The following is a 23,095-nucleotide window of genomic DNA, read 5'->3' on the forward strand; positions in this document are numbered from 1 at the left end:
ACTTACACTGTTGGCATGGGGGGTACGCTCCATGCATACGCGGGTGGGGGTACGGGTCATACTTACACTGTTGGGCTGGGGGGTACGCTCCATGCATACGCGGGTGGGGGTACGGGTCGTACTTACACTGTTGGGCTGGGGGGTACGCTCCATGCATACGCGGGTGGGGGTACGGGTCGTACTTACACTGTTGGGCTGGGGGGTACGCTCCTTGCATACGGGGTGGGGGTAGGGTCCGTACATATCCGTCCCCACGCTATGTGATGTTTGTGCGGCCCGTACCCAGGCCTTTGCCACGTGGGTGCGATCCGTCCCGCCATTGTTGGGGTGACGTGTGTGGGCGTGGTCCGACTCGTACCCACGCTCTTCAGGCGTGGGTACGGGACGTACCTGTCTGGTTGTGTTGCCGGTTCGCGTGGTGACGGACTTCCGTTGTGGCGGTCGCTGGCTTATCAGGACACGCCCCCACCCCCTCGTGGTGACCAGGGCATGGGAGTCAGGTATGTCCAGGCCATGTGTGGTGTGTGACTTCTGTGGTTGTTTTGTGGCCTGCCCTGGTCGTGCCACCCCCACCCCACCCCACTTTCCCCCCTCCCTTAGTTATTCTGACCTTCTGCGGCGTCTGCGTCGTAACCTGTAGAGGAGGTGTACTGCTATGAGGGCAGGGATGACTCGTAGGTTCGGGTCCATGTCTGTCCGTGGCGTACTGGTACTCCTTGCTCGCGTCGTCCTGTCGCGTACGGGTCCTCCTTGATCGCGTCGTCCTGTCGCGTACGGGTCCTCCTTGGTGGCGTCGTCCTGTGTGTCCGTCACGTACTGGTCCTCCTTGTTCGCGTCGTCCTGTCTGTCCGTCGCGTACTGGTGGTCCTTGTTCGCGTCGTCCTGATTTCCCGGCAGTTTTTGGCTGCTGCAAAATATTCACCGTGCGGGGTGACGTCGGTGCGAATCGTGATTCCTGGGTCGTGAATGGCTGGCTGCGAGCGTCCCGACGTCAGGTCGGCGCTTTCCCGGATCGCATTGGTAGGTGTTTTTTGGTTCGGTCGGGCTTTTTTACGATTCGTACGGTGATGGTGTACCCGTGCGAATCGTAATTCCTTGTTTGTGAAAATTGACGACCGGGTACGCGTCGGGCGGAGATTGTGCTCCGTCCGACGGTTCGTACCCGGTTTTTGCAGGATCGTGATCGGCACCTTGGTGTTATACATTTTCAAAAGAGCCTCCATAGGCCTAGACCCAAATCTCCTTGAGAATCCCATAAGGGCTGATGACGAACGGGCCATGGATATACTCTTCGCCTTAATTTGGGGGCCCCAAGACCCCTTTTCATCAAAAAGGACGCCCAAGTAGGGAAAGATAGCCACTCTGGAGACCGCCTCCCCTTCACAGGAAAAGGTTTTTACTTTTAACCTACTTCTGTGATGACCAACCACCATCGTGTGTGACTTTTTGGCATTTATCTTTAGGTCTAGATGGACCATAAAGGCCCCAAATTGGTCCAGCAATCTTTGAAGGCCGACGCCTGTACGAGCTAATAATACTGCATCGTCCGCGTATAGGAGAGCTGGGATTAAAGTCGCTCCTACACGCGGAACGTCAGCCCCCACTTCCACCAGGTGTTTTCCCAAACCATTAATGTAAATGGTAAAGTGGAGGGGGCCAGGATGCAGCCTTGGCGCACCCCCCTTTCTGACTTAAATCGTCTCGTGCACCTACCCTCCCTGGTGACCCTAACCACAGCAAACAACTCCTGGTGAAGGGATGCCATAAAATGGACGAGTGTTTGATCAACCCCAAACTCTAGTAAAATTAGCCACAACTTAGACCTATTAACCAAGTCGAAAGCCGAGGAGAGGTCCATAAATGCCAAAAATAAAGACCCCTCCTTGGCCACCGTATACTTGGAAATCAAGAGGTTGAGATTCGAACATTGGTCCATGGTGCCTCTTTTCTCTCTAAAACCATACTGGATATTAGAGAGGCCCCCATTACTCTCTATATTATCTAAGCCTGGGCAAAGCACTACGCTACGCTCGCGTAGTTTGCGAAGTTCGCGCTACTTCGCACTACGCGAACTGCACGTAGCACAGTGCGAACACGCGTAGCGTAGTGTTGCGTAGTGCTGCGGTCATTTTTTGCTTGCTCGCGGTCCTCAACGTCAAGTTGGCGACCGCGAGCAAGCAAAATGACATCCCGGCGAGACTTTTTCCTTGTTCGCGATCAGCAACTTCAAGTTGGCGATCGCGAGCATGGAAAATAAACCTCCCGGTGAGATTCCCAACGCGAGGAGGTCAGGTTTCTCATTGCGAGTGGTCGCGTATGCTCGCGATGAGAAACTACCAATTCGTGTTGAGAAAGCTGAAGCTCGAGTAAAAATCTACTCGAGCAGCAGAAAACTACAGCTCGCACTGAGCAAGATGCCATTTCAATGATTGCACAGTGCCGGTTGCTTGTCCGCACTGTGCCATCATTGAAAACGACATCTGGCACAGTGCGAACAAGGTACTATGCAGTTCGCGAAGTGCTACGCGTAGCTCGCGTAGTGCGAACTTCACTCTGCGTAGCTTCGCGAAGTGCTACTTCGCGAACTACGCCCAGGCCTAATATTATCCCTTAGCCTGTGCAATAAGACTCTGCCCAATATCTTATTCGCAGAGTCTAACAGGGAAATGGGTCTGTAGCACCCTGGGTCATCGCGCTGCCCCTTTTTGAAAATCGGCACAATAATTGAGGTAGCCCATGTAGAAGGGAGAGTATTACCATCAGCGGCACAGAAAACGTTAGTTAGCACCTTTGCCCAGAGTTTCGGTAAGTAGGTGTAAAAATCTGCTGGCAGACCATCAGGTCCAGGTGCTTTGTTTCTAGAGGTCTCCAAGATTGCGTTCTCCACTTCCTCACAGTTAAAAACAAGGGGAGCACACGCAAAGGCCACTGAAGGGTTATGATGTGTGTCAGTGGCTAGATTCCCATAGACTTCTTGAAAATGGAGCAGCCATTTAGAATCGCTAATTACACAATCCATTACAGTATTATCTGATTCAGAGAAAATGGGCTGATTAATGATAGCCCAAAACTGGCTGCTATCATGCAGAACATCAGTTGTAAGTAGTTTTTCCCATGCGTCATTTTTAATAGCATTTTTCCTACTAGTAATGGTTAGCTTATACTCCTTCCTCAATTGAGCAATAAGGGCCTTGTCTCTCGGGGTAGATAGCAGAGCTTTTTTTAAAACCCTATGAGCTTTCGAGCAGTTTGAGTCAAACCATTTACGTGGTTTGTTGGCTTGCTGGCTGTTAGAAATGGGATTTCTGGTTGGCTAGGGCTTGCGCCAAAGCCAGACAGAAACCACCACTCTAGTCAGGGCTGGGGAGTTACACGCCAAAGATAACCCCTGCTCACCCCCTTGGTAGCTTGGCACGAGCAGACAGGCTTATCCCTGAGGCGATGTGTAAAGCGTTTGCGCGCGCACCCAGAAACAACACCCAAGGCCCACCACAAAGGAAACTCCACACAAGGTATTCTATAAAAATAGCCTTTGTATTATACACAACACATTAGGTAAAAACACACACTTTACAAGGTGCCAACAGGCACGGGCAGAATTTACAAGGGATTATATATACAGGGGACAGGGCCACATGGACCACTGTCCGGAATCAGCACTTTGTAGAAATTAGCACTTAGAACATAGGAATAATATCACAGTAGCACAAAATAACATGTAGCACACAACCGGTAACTACTGGTATCAGAAAGTACCACCTACGCAACCCTAACCACCTTAGGAGAAATATTGCGCAGGGAATCAGGACCTCACTAGCACCACCTGTACTAGGAGAAAGCAAACAACCACCTAAGTATCACAATACCTGTAGGGGTCTAAGCCCATAAACACATGATGCATAACATTCAGAGGTGTAAAGCAAAGCACATGACGCATAAACACATTCAGAGGTGCAGGAAAGGAACAATGGCGCAAAAACTCACATTAGCCACTATCTGTGGCAGTCCCTGGGCCAACTGGCCTGGTAGGGGCTAGGACGCCCTGCGTTAGTCAAGCTGCGCCAGCTGCGCAAGCTGAAACGAAAATGGTCCCCCACCTAAACGTGGCAGCTGCCCACTAAGTGCTGGGCAGCTGGAAAACGAACTTCAGGCACTCTGCGTGCCTCTGGAGCCCTCTCTGGGCTCTGTTCACTCAAAAATGTCCCCTAGAGCCCTCGTGGCTCGGAACAGTCGTGCTCCCCTTCGTTGGAGCGCTCCGGGCGCTCTGAACACCGGACAATGCCCTCTAGAGCCCTCGTGGCTCTGCACAACGTTGGAGCCTCACTGGGCTCAAGAAGCGATACTGCCCCACACGTGGGAGTCCCTCTGGACTCTGCGCCAATCGAGATGCCCCCCTAGAGCCTCACGGGGCTCGAGAAATGCTGTGGCAACCGTTGGAGCCTCCCGGGGCTCGATCACTGCCCCCGCACCCCCAGCACATGCGCGGAGTCCCCCAGCCCTTCTTAAACACTCACCGGGCTGCTCTGGGGACTCCCGCGTCGCCTCCGTTCTCTCTGCTCTGGGGCCGGGAAGTCACGTCCTCTTCTCCGTGGGGAAGCACGGGGTAGGCTCCCGTCCGCTTCCCTCGATCTCTACGCGGCTCCCTCCTCCTTCGTCCTCAGGATCCCAGGAGTGCGGGGTAGGCTCCCGTCTGCTTCCTGGTTGGGCCACGCCCCCGTCCTAGTCAGCGCTGCCTGACTTCCGGGGCTTCCCCGGCCGCGGCGGTGATCCTTGGCTCGTAAGAGGGGTAGGCTCCCTCGATAACCACTACCAATAAGCGGGGTAGGCACCCGCCAACGAAAGGACCAGATAAGCGGGGTGGGCACCCGCCAACGAACACACAATGCGGGGTGGGCTCCCGCTCGATCCGATGCCCCAGGGGGGAATCCCTACGCCGGGGATTCCCTCGGTTGTGACGGGGCGACACCGGAGCGTGCTGGCAGCGCTCGGGCCTCAAAATGAAGCGCTCCTAGTGCTATGCAGTAAATCACAGCGCTCCCAGGCGCTACAAGAAAAAGGGTCCAGCAATAAAGCGCTCCTGGCGCTAAACGGCAAATAAAAGCGCTTCCAGGCGCTTGAGGGACACAATAAAGCGCTCCCAGCGCTTTGGGGCAAATTACCACAAAGTCCAGCAAAGTTCTTCCCTGCATGCAGCAGGGCAGGGGTGGGGGGCAAGGCTGGACCCAGAGCCAGCTCACTGGGCCTCCAGGCAGGGAGGTAATCCAAGTGGCGGTCCTCTGGTCCAGCAGCAGCAGCAGCAGCCCCCCTCAGGTAAGATCCTGGCAGAGAACAGTTTCTGTGGGGACACAGCCCCATTTTTATACAGGCAAACCCTTTGTTCTGGGTTCAGGGTGAGGGGGAAAACCAGTCGCAGCTGGTTGGGGAGCACCCTTGATGTGCTCAGCCCCTCACTCTATTCACTGGCAGGGCTAGGGTCATCAGTCGCACCACAGGGGGCGGGGCCAGCATTGTGTGTGGAAAACCCTGTCCTATTCAGGACCCAGGTGTACTCCTCCCACCCATCTAGCTGCTGATCTCCCCATTCACCACTGGGTGACTCATCCTGACTCCGGGGAATCCCTAGCCCGTCACATGACACGACCAGCCACACTGACACACTGCACACAGAAGTGCCCACTTCTAGAAGTGGCACTTCCACACTAGGTACATGCACGCCGCACACATCATCGCGCAGCATTCACTCCCACGAGTCCGCACATACCAAACTCGGGCCTGCACACCCCACGCATCAGGAACTACTAGGGACACATACACTCCCCATGCATTCCTATGGGAGGGCAGGCCTATCTCACCACATGCACTCAGAGCACGCACGCACTTTACCCTGGGACACAGGGAAAGTGCGCAGAGACCAAACAATTACCACACCAAGGGCCTCATGTAGGTAGCATACCAGTTACCACTTCTAAAATACCGAACGATACCGAATCGGTATTTTAGAAGTGGTAACTGGTATGTAGGTAATGAGTCGGTATTTTTTACCGAATCGTTACTAGTCGGTAATTACGGAATCGGTATTTACCGATTCGGTAATGAGGCATACCTTCCCATTGATGGGAAGGTATGCCTCATTACCGAATCGGTAAATACCGATTCGGTAATGGGGGGAACACATACAAGGGTGGCAGGGTGTCACATTGACACCCTGTTGCACCCCTGATTCGGCCATGTGTGCACATGTGGCACACATACATGCCCTAAGGGCATGTATGTATGCCACATTGCACACTGCTACGCGCGTAAAAATGCATTTACACATACATTCATTATTTACCACCAACTATAAGTTGGTGGTAAATACCGACTCTTAAACACACACACACACTCCCCCTACATCTCGATTTTGCTTTCGGAATTTACCGAATCGGTAAAATTACCGATTCGGAAAAGTTACCGATTCGGTAACATTACCGATTCGGTATTATTACCGAATCGGTAATTTTACCGATTCGGTAAATTCCGAAAGCAAAGTTTGTCCCCCTACATACCAATGGCCAAAATACCGGTCGGTAACGGTATAATTACCGAAAATCGGCCGTTACCGACCGGTATTTGGCTTCCTACATGAGGCCCCAAGTCACCAATAAAAAGCCAAAAAGTCCAGGGGTGAACCTGCCAGAAGGGCCAAGTCCAACACTGGCTCGATGTAATCATCAGGTCATTAGATATTTGGTCACATATTCCCTCAAAGGCCCCCATAATTTCTAACTTTGTAGCTTTTGTATCCTGGCAAATAGCTATATTGTTCTCAATTTTGGGGAATAGGGTTTCAATTAAAATTTTTGGGACCACCTTTGCCCACTTAAGTCTTCTCCCTTGGTCCGTTGGTGCTAGGGCAGTCTCCCCACGAAGGGAGCAAGACCTGTTGGCCATAAGTTCACCCCAGAGTAACTCAAGCAACTGCGGATTATGGTCACTATAAATAGAGACAATCACTTTATAGGTCACTGCCCTATGTAAAATACCGGGAGTCAAAAAAATATAATCAATAACCGAGCCATGGTCATGCCCCTTATAGGTATTTGTACGTATCCCCCCCTCGGTGTTAATCAATTCCAGTATATTAAAATTAGCCAACAACTCTTCAAGGGCCTCCCCTGTTTTGGTATGCTCAAAATGAGGGGCCAATGAGCCTGACGGTCCCTCATGCTCACCAAAGTGGCAAAAAGCTCCACAAGGGTGAATATTAAAATCACCCATTAAAATAAAATTGAACTGAGTGTGATTATTTAGACTGAAATTAGACAGGAATTTTTCCAATGAGACAATATGCTCATCCCCATCTTCCCTTTCCCAGGAATTATAAAAGTTAATTAATAATAATTTGAAACTACCCATTCCACAATTAAAAAGTTAGGCGAGCCCGAGTCGATCATTTTTAATTGCCCTCGTAATTTTAGAGAAAAATGGGAAATAAGGCCACCTTTAGCTCTACCCGCACTACTAGGGGTTGCTGGAATAACAAAGCTGGTATAACCATCTAGCCAGAAACTAGGGGAAGAATCCCAGGACTCCTGAAAGGCAATAATGTCATGATTGGTGACAAAATCTAACCAGGCTGTGTCTGTCCTTTTTGCTCTAATGCCAGCTATGTTCCAGCTGATAAGTTTACAGACTGCTGGTACATCTGTTTTAAGGGCTCCATGGGGATCTGGCATTGTTAAGGCAGACCGTCAATCCAATTCCTCTATATCTGAAAGGGGAGAAAAACGGTTGCTCGGGGCTGACCCGGGCCTTGTTCCCGCTATGTGCACAGGCCGCAAATGGGGTCTAGTAATAACATTTAGGCCCTATTTACAAGATATGGGCGACGATTCTTCCCTGGACATGTATCGCCTGACACTGTATTCCGAACCCAGCCCTCGTTTTCTAACCTACGTAGAACATGATGTGTTGGGGGTAATAGATGGTGTGTGTCAGAAGGTGGGTAAAAGAATCCCAAGGGGACTGGTCTCATAGGGCCGGAATCTGAGATCACCGAGCCATCCCAGAACAATCTATCGGCCATGTCAGGGGTGTCGAAATTAACTATGACACAATCCCCGTATATGTGCTTAGTGGAATTCCCGATCCAACACACCGTTCTTGCCATAATTATCCTGTCTGAGATATTAAACCCACCACTGGAAAATTCTGCACACCATTGTTTGGCCTTATATATTAGGTCAGTAACATGTTCTAATTCTCCCAGTTTAAGAGGGGGAACTCCTATAAATGTGGCGACTAGAGGAGCAGCCTCCGGGGGCAGGTTTGTGATCAGCTGACAGCCTTTTGCCCGGGAACTAATGGGGGAACATTGTGGCAATAGATGTCCATCCGGGGGGCCTGGGGTAGGATGGATAGGATCTAAACTACTAGGCACTAAACAAGAATCCCGAATCCCAGGGTTGTTTGAAACCACACCACTGTTGGTCGACATACGGCTATCCTGACTTGCTGAAACATTGGCACTATTGCCTAAGGGATCCCCAGACACTTTATAAGGTTCCCGGGTCTGGACGTGTTTGTTGGCCAAAGTTTCAATGAGAGCACATTTCTTTAATAAACTCGCTAGGCAAGTATTCAATGTCTCCACAATGTCTTTGGCAATACCCACCAACAGAGGTTCAATACGGTCAATAAACAATTTCTCTAGATGGTCACCAAGGTCATCAATTGGCACAGACACTATTTTTTGGGCCCCAGCTGCCTTCTTCCTCCTTTTTATAGTCGTCCTAGACTCAGAGATGAACGCCTGAGCCTGCTGTGGCAGGGTTGATGCAAGAGTATTGACAGCGAGTGGACCAATGACCTCAGCCTCACTGGCGTTATGGTTCGAAACTACAACCTCAGGTTCCAGGGGGACATGTTGTACATGGATAATGTCGCTATTAGCCAAGGCAGCTGGTGAGCAAGGAAGTACTATGCCAAGCTCCTGTTCCGAATTAGCGATTTCCTTAGAAAGGGCCCCCACAGCAGATGAAAGATAAGATATAATGGAGTCAGACTTTCTTGGTAGTTTCGGTTTTTTTCCTCCCTCCGTATTTGACACATTTTTACGCTTACCCATTGTCAGATGTTAGGGTCCGGGCCCAGCCCTGCCACCTCCTGCCCCGGACGGCCACAGACGGCCCGCCCTCTGCCCGGGCTCAGCCCGGCGCTGCCCGCGCGCGTCCCGCGATGCGGGAGGCGCTCCGAGTTCTTAAGGCGCCTCCAGGGGTGTTAGTGGCGTCAATCCTGTGCACCAGCCCCGGGACTGCTGGGCAATGTAGTGCTGCCGGGTATTGCAGGTGATACTGCCGTTCCCCTCACGGCGTGCGTAGTTGACGGGACCATGTCATGAGTGATGTAATATGTGATATCATCAGCAGTGCATTGCGGGGGCACGAGTTATAGTTAGCTGAACTAACTATAACGGGGGAATTTCTCTGGTTTTGTACGAGTGAAATGTCCAACTAACTATAACTTTCCCTAAAACCTATGTTTTTTTCAGTGAAAATATCTATATATATATATATATATATATATATATATATATATATTCTGTGAAAAAAATATATATTCTGTGAAAAAAACAAAGGTTATAAGACAAGGACGTTAATATTTTTCTTAAAGGTTGGGGTCTGAGCTCTCCCCCTCCTGACGAACCATTTTTGGCTACGGGGACCTCTTCCCGGGGCTTGGCTAGCTTGATGGGTAACTCCTGGTAGCCAAAAGGCCCCACGGACCCGGACGGCTCCAGCCTCCTGCGGTAGCCGGCATTGCTTTTTACACCCAGGGAGCTGCTGACATGCAGCTCCCTGGGTGTAAAAAGTAATGCGTGCTCTGATTTGAACAAGCGAGAGCATAATGTTCTCACTTGTTCGAAGCGGAGCACACAGTTTGCTATGGAATGGCGGTACCATCCCATAGAAAACTGCAATGTCCCAGGGGTGGGTACCCCGGGACATTGCTGCATCCGGCCTTGGGGGTGGCAGTCCCCAGGGCCATGCAGGGTTCCTGGAAAGGTGCTGTGTGGCCTGCCTCCCATCTAATGCAGAGCCCCAAGGAGGAGAGGGTGCCCGGGCTGTTGGGGTGGCTGGACCCCCCCATGAATTATATTTACAATATTAGCCCGGGGAGGTGGCTGCGTGGAGTGGCTTGAGCCCCCGATGTATTATATTTTGATATAGCCCCTGGGAGGTGGTGGTCCCAGGGGCAGCGAGGGGGCGCATGCCTCCACTTGATTTTAACATATTAGCCCCGGGGAGGTTGGGGTCCCCAGGCTGGAGCCCCCCATGCCCAATAATGTAATATGGGCCCAGGGAGGTGGCGGTCACGGGGACTGCTTGGGGTGGCTGGAGCCTCCCTTGCACTATAATTCAATATAGCCTCAGAGAGGTGGCGGTCACCGGGGATGCAGGGGGTGCTTGGCCCCGCTGCATTTCAATAAATCATCCCCGGGGAAAGTGGCAGAACCCCGGGGCTGTGGGGGCCTGCACGGGGCCCCCATCATTATTTTTTATTGGCCACAGGCCCTGGTCCACTTGTGGGCCTAAATTAAGTAAAGATTGGGAGTCCGTGCTTCATGTTTTAAAACATTTTTGGCCGGATTCGCGGATCCACCGTGACTCCCACCAAATATGTTTTCAAAAACGTTTTTTTTGTTTCTGAGGTTCCCTGAGGGACCCCCCCTAAACAGTCCAATGTGGTCAGGGGATTTCTACCCTGACCCCTTTTCTTTTTTGAAACCTTTTTGCTTGTGGGACTAGGTTCAAGTCACAAAATGTCTTCCAACGCTTCCTGGTTTGATGTGTTGGCAGCTAATCTCAGGCACGAGGTCGGGAGTGTTCGCGGATCCAGCAAAGCCACAGTTGTATATCTGAGAAATCTTTACATTTTTCAGGAACTACTGAACGGATTTACACCATTTAACAAAATGAGTGCTTTCCGGACCAAGAGCTACCTTTTTGCCAAATTTGGTTTAATTCTGTTCAGCAGTTTGGGTTGTAGGCATGTCTAAAGTTTGCTATGGAAATTAACATGGAGAAGAAGCGATTTGGGACCCCCCTTTTTCTTGGCCCTCGCTTGATGGATCACCCTGACATTTTCAAGACTGGAGCTGAAATGAGCGTCAAATTAATTTTGAAAATTTTGGGAAGATTTGTCAAACGATGTCAAAGATATTGGCAAATAAATCAAAAACAGCTTTTTAATAGAACACAGGTCCTAACTATAACTACCTACTGGCGACTGCCCGTAGTTAATGTAATAAAAGATAAAACCACGTACTCTTTTAACAAAGCTCATTATTGCACAGTGAGATATGCGGCAGCTTTTCTTATTTCCAAAGTTCCTAACACGCTTCAGCTCTATTCTTGAGCCCTGAATACAGGTGTTGGCATAGTCTCTGTCTTAGAAATGACCATGTGGTATGTAAAGACTATTTGATTTGCTATGACATAGTCTTCAGGTTATGTTTCCAATCAAAGAATGTGCATTTGAACATTGTTAAAACAATAATTGATGTTCTCACACTGCAGCGTGTTGGTAAATCTTTTTCCTTTGTTTCAGACACTGAAGTCAATAGATATTCATATGATTCCAAAGCGCAAAACTATTTACTGCCGCAAAGGTATCGAGCATGCCATCTTCTCTACATCTCACCTTTCCGCTTATTATATCCAATTAGAGTCCGCAAGTAGGAATGAACATGTTTCCCTTGCTCCCATCCACTCACAGTTATTTTAGGATACATCCTGTCTTATCCAGTAGAAGCGAACAAGTCAGGCTCCCATTAATTAATACCAAACAAACACCTTCTCTGTTCAAGGAGCCCCAGATGCTCCCAGGGCGGCTTCGAAATAGTGGAGATGGAGATCCAGCAAATATGTCCATGCACACACTCTTTTAAAGAAGAAGCATGTGGACTGCAAACTCACAAAGATTCTGGGCGCTTTATTACAATGTGAGATGTGTGACTTTTATCACACAGTTTCCCTGTGTGCAGCGGATTCTGCAATTATGTTCCTTCGCCGCATTTCAGTGGAAATATTAGTTAAAACCACCTGCTTCAGGACAACACAATTTGTGATATTGGGGAGACTTGGCACGATAATTTGGCACAATCAGGGATCCCTGGTGACAGTAATAGCCCATCCGCAGATGCTTAATAGACAAACTCATGTGTCTTAATTGTTCTCCCTTGTGTTCTTGGTTTGTGCAAAGTTGTTTATATTCAATTACATTTGAATATATGTTTTCTATGATCATATATGTTTTATATGTTCATATGTGTTTTTTATGCGAACCCATGCTGCAAAAGCCATTAAGGGGGTTGGTTGTAAACGTGGCCTAAACAGAAGGCCATGCTAGGCCCTACACTGAAACCTCTTACTCACGAAGGGAGGGCTGCACATCGGTGTTGGCCAGTTATGCACAGAGAACTATTGCATGTGGTATATAAACAATAAAGAAGTGTCTGTACACCTGCCAACTGGCCTAATACTTAACGATCTGTGTACCTAGTTGGTGGCCATCTAAATAGCAGAGAGTATTGCCTGATTTTGGTTTCTCCAATGAGAACTAGAGTATCCACATTTTCCATTAAAGGAAGACTCAGGGGGCAAGCACATGATGTCACTTTGCCAGCTTGTTAATGAGAGGAGGAGGGGTAGACTGAGGGAGTTAAAAGAGTAGAGAAACTAGGAGACTTTGAGGAAGAAAATTAGGATAGAGAGAATGGATAGGTGACTCCAGAGGTAAGAAAAAGTGCACGACTATGTCTGGAACAGATAGATGGAGAATAGTGGAGAGGTTGGAAGGGGGAGTGAGCGACTGGTGAGGGATGCACAGGGATTGTGGAGACAGCTGTGAGATTGGGAGAGAAAGGATACGCAGGGAGGGTAAAGAAACCAAAATACAGACTAGACAGAAAGGAGGAAGAGCTGACGCTAGGGTGGAGAACAAACTGACTGCGGTGAATGGGAATAGGATACGGAGTAAAGTGAGAGACTGACAGGGAAAGCAGAGAGCTTGGGAGTAAATGGGGGATAGACTTGGGGGAAATAAGAGCAGACTGAGGGGGAGAGGACAGATATGGTGTTAGAAATGGAGGTCTCTAGTTGGCAGAGGTAGGTACCTTTGTCCGAATAGAGACCCTTGCTTCTAGTCAGGATAAGGAGTATACACACTTTAGATAACCCAGATCACACCATAGGTAGCTTAGCACGAGCAGACAGACCTATCCCAAAGGCAATGTGTAAAGTATTTATACTCAAAACACACAGTAATACAGTGATAACACCACAAATGGACACCACACTAGTTTAGGAAAAATAAAATATCTTTATCTAAACTCATCAAGAACAAAACAAAAAAAAACAACATACATGTAATAAGAATATGACTTTGAAGGGTTTCAAGCAACTGGGTCTGTAGAAAACTATGGATGCGTGATTTCTCACAAAGTACCTGTAGATGTGTCAAAATTCACGAGGCCAAACAGCTGCCGAGATAAGACGCATTGAGAAACAAAGAGATGCATCAGTTCCTGAGACCATGAGGAGGTAATGCAACAGTTCTGCTGCACGCAGGAGAAGTGATGCGTCAAAACCGGTTTGAGGAGGGAAGTGATGCGTCGGCTACAAGATGGTTCCGGGACGCGGGTGATGCGTTCAGAAAACTTGCCACACTGGTACGTTGCATGGAAATCCAGGATGCATCGGCGATCAATGCGAAAGCGTCGAGTGACACTGAGTCAGTTTCTTTAGCCATGATCCCTTGATGCGTCGGTTCTTACAGCAGTGACAGGCGCTGCATCAGTTTGACAGCGGCGCAGCGGCACAGCGATGCATGGAGATTCTTCTCGCACAGCAGCGCTGCATCAGAAAAGCACGATGCGTCGATTTCTTCAGTTCTTTAGCTTTCTTCCAGCTCCCAACAGCAGGAACTACCTCCATATGCCCAGAACTTTAACAGGCACCTCCTGTCAGGTCAGACCTCTCAGCAGAGAGCTCAGGGGACCTAGGGATGAAGTCTTTGTGTCCCTGAGACTTCAGAACAGGAGGCCAGCACACACAGGCCCTTGGAGATATTCTTCAAGCAGGTTCAAAGCAAAGTTCCAGTTTTTGTCCTCTCCTTAGCAGAAAAAGCAACTGCAGGCCAACCCCACACAACACACAGCAAAGGGGCAGTACTTCTCCTCCCCAGCTCTTCTCCCTTGCAAAGGTTCCTCTTGAGTCCAGAAGTGATCTTAAGTTCTGGGGTTTTAGGTGTAATGCTTATGCCCCAAAATGTCTGGTCTCTTTGTGCACAGGTCTCTGAGCCCAATCCAAACCACTTCTGTCCTCACTGGTGCAGAATGACCACATGTGGTGGAGACATTATTGTGCAAGGCAGACAGGCCCTATTCAGGTGCACGGGAATCTCCTCCCACTACTCTAAATTCAGCCAAGGTCTATTCAGCTCAGCTCTGAGTCATCCAGGAAGGGCCAGGTACACCTTAGCCACCGCCCCCAGTGTCTGTCTAAAGTGAATGTACATTCCCAGCCCCTGTCACTCCAATTCCAGACTGTCAATCCACAAACAGGCAGAGGCTCACAGAATGGTTAAACAAGAAAATGCCTACTTTCTAAAAGTGGCATTTTCAAACACATCATTTTAAAACCATCTTTACTAAAAGATGTGTCATCTGATTCTGAGTTCAGAAAGCCAAAAATGTATTTCTCCATCTTGTCCCTATGGGAAGTTATACTTGTAAGATGTTACAACGTATTTCCCACTATCTTATGGGGCAATATAGTCTTTCAATGTTTGTTGAAAAATGAAATTGACAGTAATTCATTATCAGGACATGTCAAACACACCAGTACATGTCTCACCTTTCACATACACTGCACCCTGCCCAGCGGGGTACCTTGGGCCCTCCATGGGGTGCCTTACATGTAAAAAAGGGAAGATTAGGGCCTTGGAATTGGGGACACTTCCCAGGTCAACATGGCAGTACAAAACTGCGCGTAGACACTGCAGTGGCAGGTGTGAGATACCTTGTCAGGGCCACTCATGTGGGTGGCACAATCAGTGCTGCAGGGCCACTAGTAGTATTTGATTTACAGCCCTGGCACACTCAGTGCACTTTACTCGGGGCTTATCAGTAAATCAAATATGACAATTGTGGAAACACCAATCCCTAATAATAATTTACAGAGAGAGCATATGCACGTTAGCACTAAGCCTGGGCAAAGCACTACGCTACGCTCGCGTAGTTTGTGAAGTTCGCGCTACTTCGTACTACGCGAATTGCACGTAGCACTGTGCAAACACGCGTAGCGTAGTGTTGAGTAGTGCTGCGGTCATTTTTTACTTGCTCGCGGTCCTCAACGTCAAGTTGGCGACCGCGAGCAAGCAAAATGACATCCCGGCGAGACTTTTTCCTTGTTCGCGATCAGCAACATCAAGTTGGCGATCGCGAGCATGGAAAATAAACCTCCCGGCGAGATTCCCAACGCGAGGAGGTCAGGTTTCTCATTGCGAGTGGTCGCGTTTGCTCGAGACCGCTCACGATGAGAAACTACCAGTTCGCGTTGAGAAAGCTGCCGCTCGAGTAAAAATCTACTCGAGCAGCAGAAAACTACAGCTCGCACTGTGCAAGATGCCGTTTTCAATGATTGCACAGTGCCGGTTGCTTGTCCGCACTGTGCAATCATTGAAAACGACATCTTGCACAGTGCGAACAAGGTACTACGCAGTTCGCGAAGTGCTACGCGTAGCTCGCGTAGTGCGAAGTGCACTTTGCGTAGCTACGCGAAGCGCTACTTCACGAACTATACCCAGGGTTAGTTAGCACTGATTGGCAGTGGTAATGTACTCAGATCCTAAATCCAACAATAATAGGTCAGGAAAAAATAGGAGGAAGAAGCAAAAAGTTTGGAGATAACCCTGCAAAAAAGGCCAAGTCTAACATATTGGAGATAGTAGAGCGAAGGAACACAGAAGGGTCAATGTGGGGGAGACCAGAGACGTTGGACGAGCAGAGAGACTGGTGAGGACAGCGGAGAGGCTGGAGCAGAGTGGAGAGACTAGGAGTGAAAAGATAAACATGAGGAGAGAAAAGACAGACAGGGGGAATGAGGGCAATGTGAGGTCGGAGAGGGCAGAATGGGGGAGGGAAGACACTTGGAGAAAGAAGACAGACTGCGGAGAGTAAGGGGAAAGGAAGGGAGAGCAGATAATATAGAGGAGATCATGTAGAGCGACATTTTGCCTCCAGACCTCCTGTTATACTTATTTTGTTTTTTTTGCTGCAATTATGCCACTTCACCACTGCTAACCACTGCTAAAGTGCTTGTGCTCTACCCCTAAAACATGGTAACATTGGCATACATCCAATTGGCATATTTAATTAACTTATAAGTCTCTAGTAAAGTACACTACATGTGCCCAAGGCTTGTAATCCTGTAAATTAAATTCTACCAGTGGGCCTTCATCACTGATTGTGCCACCCACTTAGGCAGCCCTTTAAATGTGTCTCGGCCCTGCCATTGCAGAGCCTGTGTGGGCAGTTTTAACCTGTGTTTCCAACCTGGCAAAATAAGCCTTTTGCTAGGACCAAACATTCCTTTTAATATATGTCATCCCTAAGGTACAGCCTAGACAGCCCCAAGGCCAGGGTGCAGTACATTTATAAAGTAGGACATATACTTTTAAGTTTTACATGTCCTGTAGTGAAAAACTCGTAAAATTGTTTTCCACTACAGCAAGGAGTATCTCTCTCAAAGGATAATATTAGAGTTACCTAATTACACAATTTATAATTGTAATTTCCAAATGCGGAGAGATAGCCCTTACAAGTGTGGTGCCTCTGGAATCACAATTAAAAATCCCAAATGATGGTGAAGTCGGATTTTAAAATGCAATTCTGAAAATGACAATTTAGAAAGTTGACATTTTCTTCTCTTACCCTTTGACATGACTGGGGGCGGTTAGCAGTTGGGCTTTGTGTATTCCTTTTAGACAACCACACACAATGGGAGCTTATCTGTGACTGCATGGGTCATTACTGGCCAGATGCAAGGGAGAAGCTGAGCCCAGTCTCAATTACACCTGTATCGGCTGTGTCCTGTCTCCACACAAAGGGCCTAATGACCCTGTATTGTCACTTCAGCCAGCATGGAGCCAGGAAAGAGGAGAGGGGGCATCTTTGCACTTCAAATGCATGCCCCTCGAAGCTGCTCCCCCACTCCAAAGGCACAACTCTGTATACAAGAAGGACCTCAGGCTCCACCACTTCTGGACCTTTGGATACGCTGCCAGTAAGAAAGACAGCTGGCTGCTGAAAGGACTGCCACTCTGCTAGACTCCTACTCTGAAAGAGCCGTTGCCTTGCGGGGCACACCTGCTGCTTGCTGCCCTCTTGCCTGGGGAAGATGAACCGGACCTGCAACTCTAGTTTGAACCCAGGAGCCCAGAGAAGCACAAAGGGCTAGTCTGCCGGTCTCCTGATCTGAGCCTCAGGGACACAACTGATTACCCAACAGCTCCTGGACCAGTTTTGAGTAAGTTCCTGACCGCCAAGTGTCTTCTCACAGGTTAGGGCCCCTTGGTGAAGCTTTCCAGCTCTTAAATTCAAGCTTTTGGACTCTTTGCAAACACGATCAGGTCCATTTGCACCTGAACAGGGTCGCCTTGCAAGGAAATCAGCACGAGCCACGGCAAGTTTGTATCTTCACACAGCAACATTTGATTGCCCATGTGGACAGCCAACGCAAAGCCCCAGTCCAGGATGCTTATACTGCTCTTCCACTAAACATCAGATGGTAAACCTTCAGCAGGACTAATCTGGGACTGTATCCGACCTGTGATCCATCATGCTTTATGCTTTTAGGTGCTATTTTACAGTTTATTCTATAAAAATTAATTACTTTGTTTTGGTCTTGTTTTCTTTATTACATTTTTTTCTAACCTGGCATGGGATCTTTTTGTGTGGGGTTTTCACTGTGTTGCTGTTTGAAGTGTTGCACAAAAACTTTACACATTGCCTCTAAGTTAAGCCTGACTGCTCTTTGCCAAGCTACCACGGGGTTCAGCACAGGTTAATTTGGGGTATGTCTGTGCCTTACCCAGACTAGGATTGTGGTTGCTGCTTGACCAGGGCTCACACCCCAGTCAATCAGTAACCGAATTTCTAACACATGTATTTATCCAGCAGTTGAATTAATAGTGGTTTGTTTGCTTCTTGCATGGCCTTTGGTCAAACAGTGCATAATCTGTACTACTAGCCAGAAGCCAAGTAAATGCTGAAGTTTATTTTCTATTTGCACAGCAGCTGGCCAAATCATATATATTTTCTGCTATTCAACTACAAACGCAAAGAAACTTCACTATTCACCCCCCTGCTGGCTAAATAGCAGTCTTTAGGTACTATTTTAATGGCGGCCATGCAAATAGCAAAGAAACTATTTGCCTGGCCTGTGGCCAAAGAAAGCATGTCTGATTTTTAGTCAGCAGTCAGGCAAATTGTAAAATTTCTTTGCTATTTGCATGCTGTCATTCAAATAGTACTTAAAGACTGCTATTTAGCCAGCAGGCGGGTGAATAGAGAAGTTTCTTTGTAATTTGCATGACTGCCAACCAAACAGTGCACAATCTCTACTATTAGAGTGCCAAGGGCCAAAGAGTACATTGTCTTCTTTTTAGCCAGCTGGCAGATAAATAGTAAAGCTTCTTTGCTATTTGCATGGCCGACATCCAACTAGTACCTAATGTCTGCTATTTACCCAGAGGCCTGGTAAATAGTGAAGTTGCATTCTATCTACACGGCTTGGCAGCCAAACAATGCATAATCTCTACTTTTTAGCGAGTTAGAGACTGAGGTTTCATTGCTGTTTTCATAGCCATGAGCTGAGCTAAACAGTGCATAGTATGTTTTATTTTGCCACTAACCCGCTAGATAGTGAAGTTGCTTTGTTATTTGCACCACTACAAGCCAAATCTTAAATATTATCTGCTATTTAACCAGCGGCTGGGTAATAGTTATGTTTCCCTAATATTTGAATGACCCTTACAAAATGCGTTTTAAACAGTGGCCAGGTAAATAGTAAAATGCCTTTCATATTTTCATAGCAAAACCATGACATTGTTCTGCATTCTGTCCATCAATAGTTGTTTTTGCATTTGTCTCCCCGAGTGGGTGGTATGCTCAGACGTGAGTCCCGTGCTCTCCATGTCACTGGAATCAAGCTATCCTGGCTGAAGACGGGTGAAACCCCGAAACCGGTCCTAGGATGCTTGTTCCCAGTCCAGGGAAGACCTGGCCTGGCAGTTCGGGCTGGACTGTTCCCTATGGGCACAGGGCCAAGACAGATTTGCATGTGGCTGCGTCCAAACTGGAATAGCATGGTGAGCAAGAAAACGATAGATTTAGGCCCAGATCTCTGTACTGGGGTGAATGTATGACATTGTTCTGCATTCTGTCCATCGATAGTTCTTTTTGCATTTGTCACCCCGAGTGGGATGGGTATGCTCAGATGTGAGTCCTATGCTCTCCATGCCACTGGAATCAAGTTATCCTGGCTGAAGAGGAGTGAAATCCCAAAACCGGTCCTAGGATGCTTTGTTCGTCCTAGGATGCTTGGTTCCAGTCCAGTTAGTTCGGGCTGAACTGTTCCCATTGGGCACAGGGTCAAGACTGATTTGCATATGGCTGGGTCCAAACTGGAATGGCATGGTGAGCAAAAAAACAATGGATTTAGGCCCAGATCTCTGTACTGGGGTGAATTTATGACATTGTTCTGAATTCTGTCCATCAATAGTTCTTTTTGCATTTGTCACCCCGAGTGGGACGGGTATGCTCAGACGTGAGTCCCGTGCTCTCCATGCCACTGGAATCAAGCTATCCTGGCTGAAGAGGGGTGAAACCCCGAAACCGGGCCCAGGATGCTTGTTTCCAGTACAGGGAGGACCTGGCCTGGCAGTTCGTGCTGGACTGTTCCCATTGGATTGGGCACAGGGTAAAGGCTGATTTGCATGTGGCTGCGTCCAAACTGAAATGGCATTGTGAGCAAAAAAACTATGGATTTAGGCACAGATCTCTGTACTAGGGTGAATGTATGACATTGTTCTGCATGCTGTCCATCAATAGTTCTTTTTGCATTTGATTTTTTCATGGCCACCATCCAGATAGTACCTAATGCATGCTATGTAACCAGTGACTTAAAAACAAACTTAAGAAATTAAGTTAAAAAGCCACAGTTAAGGTGTAATTATAGGTGTGAATTAAACAGACACACCACTGAAATGCACTAACGATGGCTATGTATGCAATCCATAATTTGCACAGTGGCCATGCCTTGCACACAAATGCTATATTTATAATCTTACAATGATTATACCAAGAAATAACAACACCCAAAAGCACAAAGTAATTAAATAACAACTCACACTAAAAGCATTAAATAATTGAGCATTTACAGTCTTTATGAGTGTTCGGGGTAATCTCATCTGAAATCTGAGCAGTATATGGAGAAAGGGTAAAATGCTCCTACATAAGTTCTATATGTTCTTTGTCAATGAGAGGAAGTTGAAGACCCTCCCCAATACAGTGGACGTAAGACATCCCTGCGCTTTAGCCATGTTGTATGTTTTGTATATGTGTGAAGACGTGTTTTTGCTCTTTTATTTGTAAGTGAAGCATGCACAACGCCTGCACGAACTGTGTGAGCAAGTGGGTGCTGCGGCTGCTGCCTATCCTGCTACTCTTCTGTATATGTGTTGTAGAGGTACATGCTGCACCATTTCTGTGTGTGTGAGGAATCATGAACTGCAGCAGCTTGTATTATACCTGCTCAAGTGCTTCATTTGTAAAAGAATAAGTGCCAGGGCTCAAACTTTTGCCCAAGGCTAGCAATAGCAAACACCAAGGGCGCTGAATACCTATGCTGCACAGTCCTAATTCCACCTCATGCCTCTCTAATCCACCACCAGACTCTCCCTGCTCCTTCATCTCACTCTTGCAGGTTTCTGCTTTCTCCCTTTGTCACTGTTTTTCATCCTTCTCATTCTGCTTCTTTACCACTTTTGGTTTTTCTCTCTCTTGCTCTGGATCAAAGTCTGCTGTGGGAAAATAAGTGCTGGTCCCCAAAAATGAGTGCCGGTGGGCCCCAGCTTCAGCCACAAGCACCAATCCAGCACTGGCCTGCTCTCTGAGTGTGAGGGAGCCAATCACAGCTTCGGCTGTCACCCTCCCGACTCCCCACATCAGTTTGTATCAGGGGTGCTTGCACTGCTGCTGCTCTTGCCACATTGTCGTTGCATGTTAGTGCAGTTTAGAAAAAATCATTATAAATCAGAAAACGATTGACATCATCATTGCTTGGTTCTAACGTCTCACACTCTGTTCACAGCCACCCTCTCAGACATCTGGAAATCAGAAATTCAAACCCAAAGATTCACCTACGGCATCGTTTGGTTATTTAATATGCTGTGTGATGAAACTATGTTCTGGTAAGCCTCAGCAATATCACTAATTCATCCTTTCACTTGCTGTTTAAATATTTATCATGTTTGTCCTAGTAATAACTGTAATACACAATGCCTCTTGCTGCATAATCATAATAAAATGTTTCTAAATCAAGGAATGATTATGGACATATTGTGCCTCTCCATAAAGAACTATCAGACAACCAAAACTGGAAACAGTAGGTGCACATCTGATAATTAAACGGATGTGGGAATAGCAGAAAGTTCATTTAAATACGATCCGGTGCCCGTAGTATAGGGAAAAGTATATGACACTGATGCAACCTGTGCAAGAAACCCTACTGACTGTTCGGTCTGCAGAAAGTGCTGCAAGGCCCATGCAGTATTCCTGAATTCACACTCCTAGCTACAGTGGACACAAAGATAAGCAAGGTCATGTTACAGGCACTACATATTAAGATAAAAGGGATGATGGGGTCGTATTGGTGTGTGGGGGGGTAGAGCTGACGTACCATATGTCCTCCACCTACAAGTTGCCATTATTTTGCAAACCTCGTAAACCCCTAGGGAAACATTTAGGAGGGGAATTGAGGGGGCTTGCAACATTCATGAGAGCCCCTCCCCCTTCTTCTGAGTAGAAGCTGGGGGTCACATGTGCAGACATTGTGAGTGTGCCTGGGGCCATGCTGTCTGTATTTTTCCATACACACCCTGTTCCTCAGCTGTTGGGATAGGAATCACCCAAGCATGGTATTCAGGCATGTTCCACTGACCTGAGTGCCCAAATGCATGTGTATCTGACTTTCATTTTGGCTCTAGTATTGCACAAATACAAGCATGTGCACAGAGACATAGGACTATCTAAGGTGCTGAACCTGTCACTTTGAGGGGTGCAAAAGTGTGCACTTATAAAGAAAAGAGGACTACTGTCCCTGTCCTGTGCACAGCACACAAAGTGATGGCTGCAGCATGCTCTGTTTATTGAAAGTGATAATGTGGCCAGACCCTATTATCTGTGTTACCTAGAGTGTGGTCTACACACCCTTCTTGTCTAAAGTTCCACTATCATGTGTATGCCCAGAGCCTTGTTTTGGCATCAAGTATGTATGTCAAGGGAGTGTGTGTGGTTTGCAAGTGTATATGACATATGCAGTTGTGTGGCTCTTTGTGTGAGCAAGCCTGAGTATTGAAGCTAGTGGGATCCATTTTGTCCCTGTCTTGGCATGACACAAGCTGGAGGATGAGGACTGCTACCTGTGACAGAGGAAGTGTATTGTCTGCACTTCTTTGACTTGCAGTAAAGATCTGAATACTGAAGTGTTGAGGATGGAGTGAAGGCTACCTTTAGAAATTCTATCAGGAAATTTGTTTCCCATAGTCTGTAGACAGGTTCTTCCTGCGCATTGATATTTGGTTGACAGTAGGGATTGGGGTGGGACTTAATTTTTTATTTTGCTAGGTGAGGAAATTTCTAAATCAGGCATACATTTTTTCCATTCCTGATTGCCACTTCAGAAATGAAGAGAACACCCAGCGGCAGAAACCTTACACTTCCATGTGTTGTAGGTACTCCAGTCTTGAGACAGCCCCTGTGCTACGT

At 47.7% G+C, this 23,095-nt stretch overlaps 1 protein-coding gene across 3 annotated transcripts in view; it reads left to right on the forward strand.

Annotated features, from left to right (window-relative positions):
* The window catches only part of LOC146796230 (uncharacterized), a 137,649-nt gene that overhangs the window by 61,669 nt on the left and 52,885 nt on the right, over nt 1-23,095 (forward strand). For all 3 annotated transcript variants that reach the window (XR_014969905.1, XM_085630183.1, XM_085630184.1), the window contains exon 2: nt 21,420-21,519. Coding sequence is in view for 2 of the 3 variants with exons in the window: in XM_085630183.1 (XP_085486309.1) it covers nt 21,420-21,519 (100 nt within the window). In the remaining variant the exon portion in view is untranslated. The remainder of the gene's footprint in view (nt 1-21,419; nt 21,520-23,095) is intronic.

The sequence above is a fragment of the Triturus cristatus genome, chromosome 10 (genome assembly GCF_964204655.1).
Source record: "Triturus cristatus chromosome 10, aTriCri1.1, whole genome shotgun sequence".
In the NCBI taxonomy this organism is placed as follows: domain Eukaryota; kingdom Metazoa; phylum Chordata; class Amphibia; order Caudata; family Salamandridae; genus Triturus; species Triturus cristatus.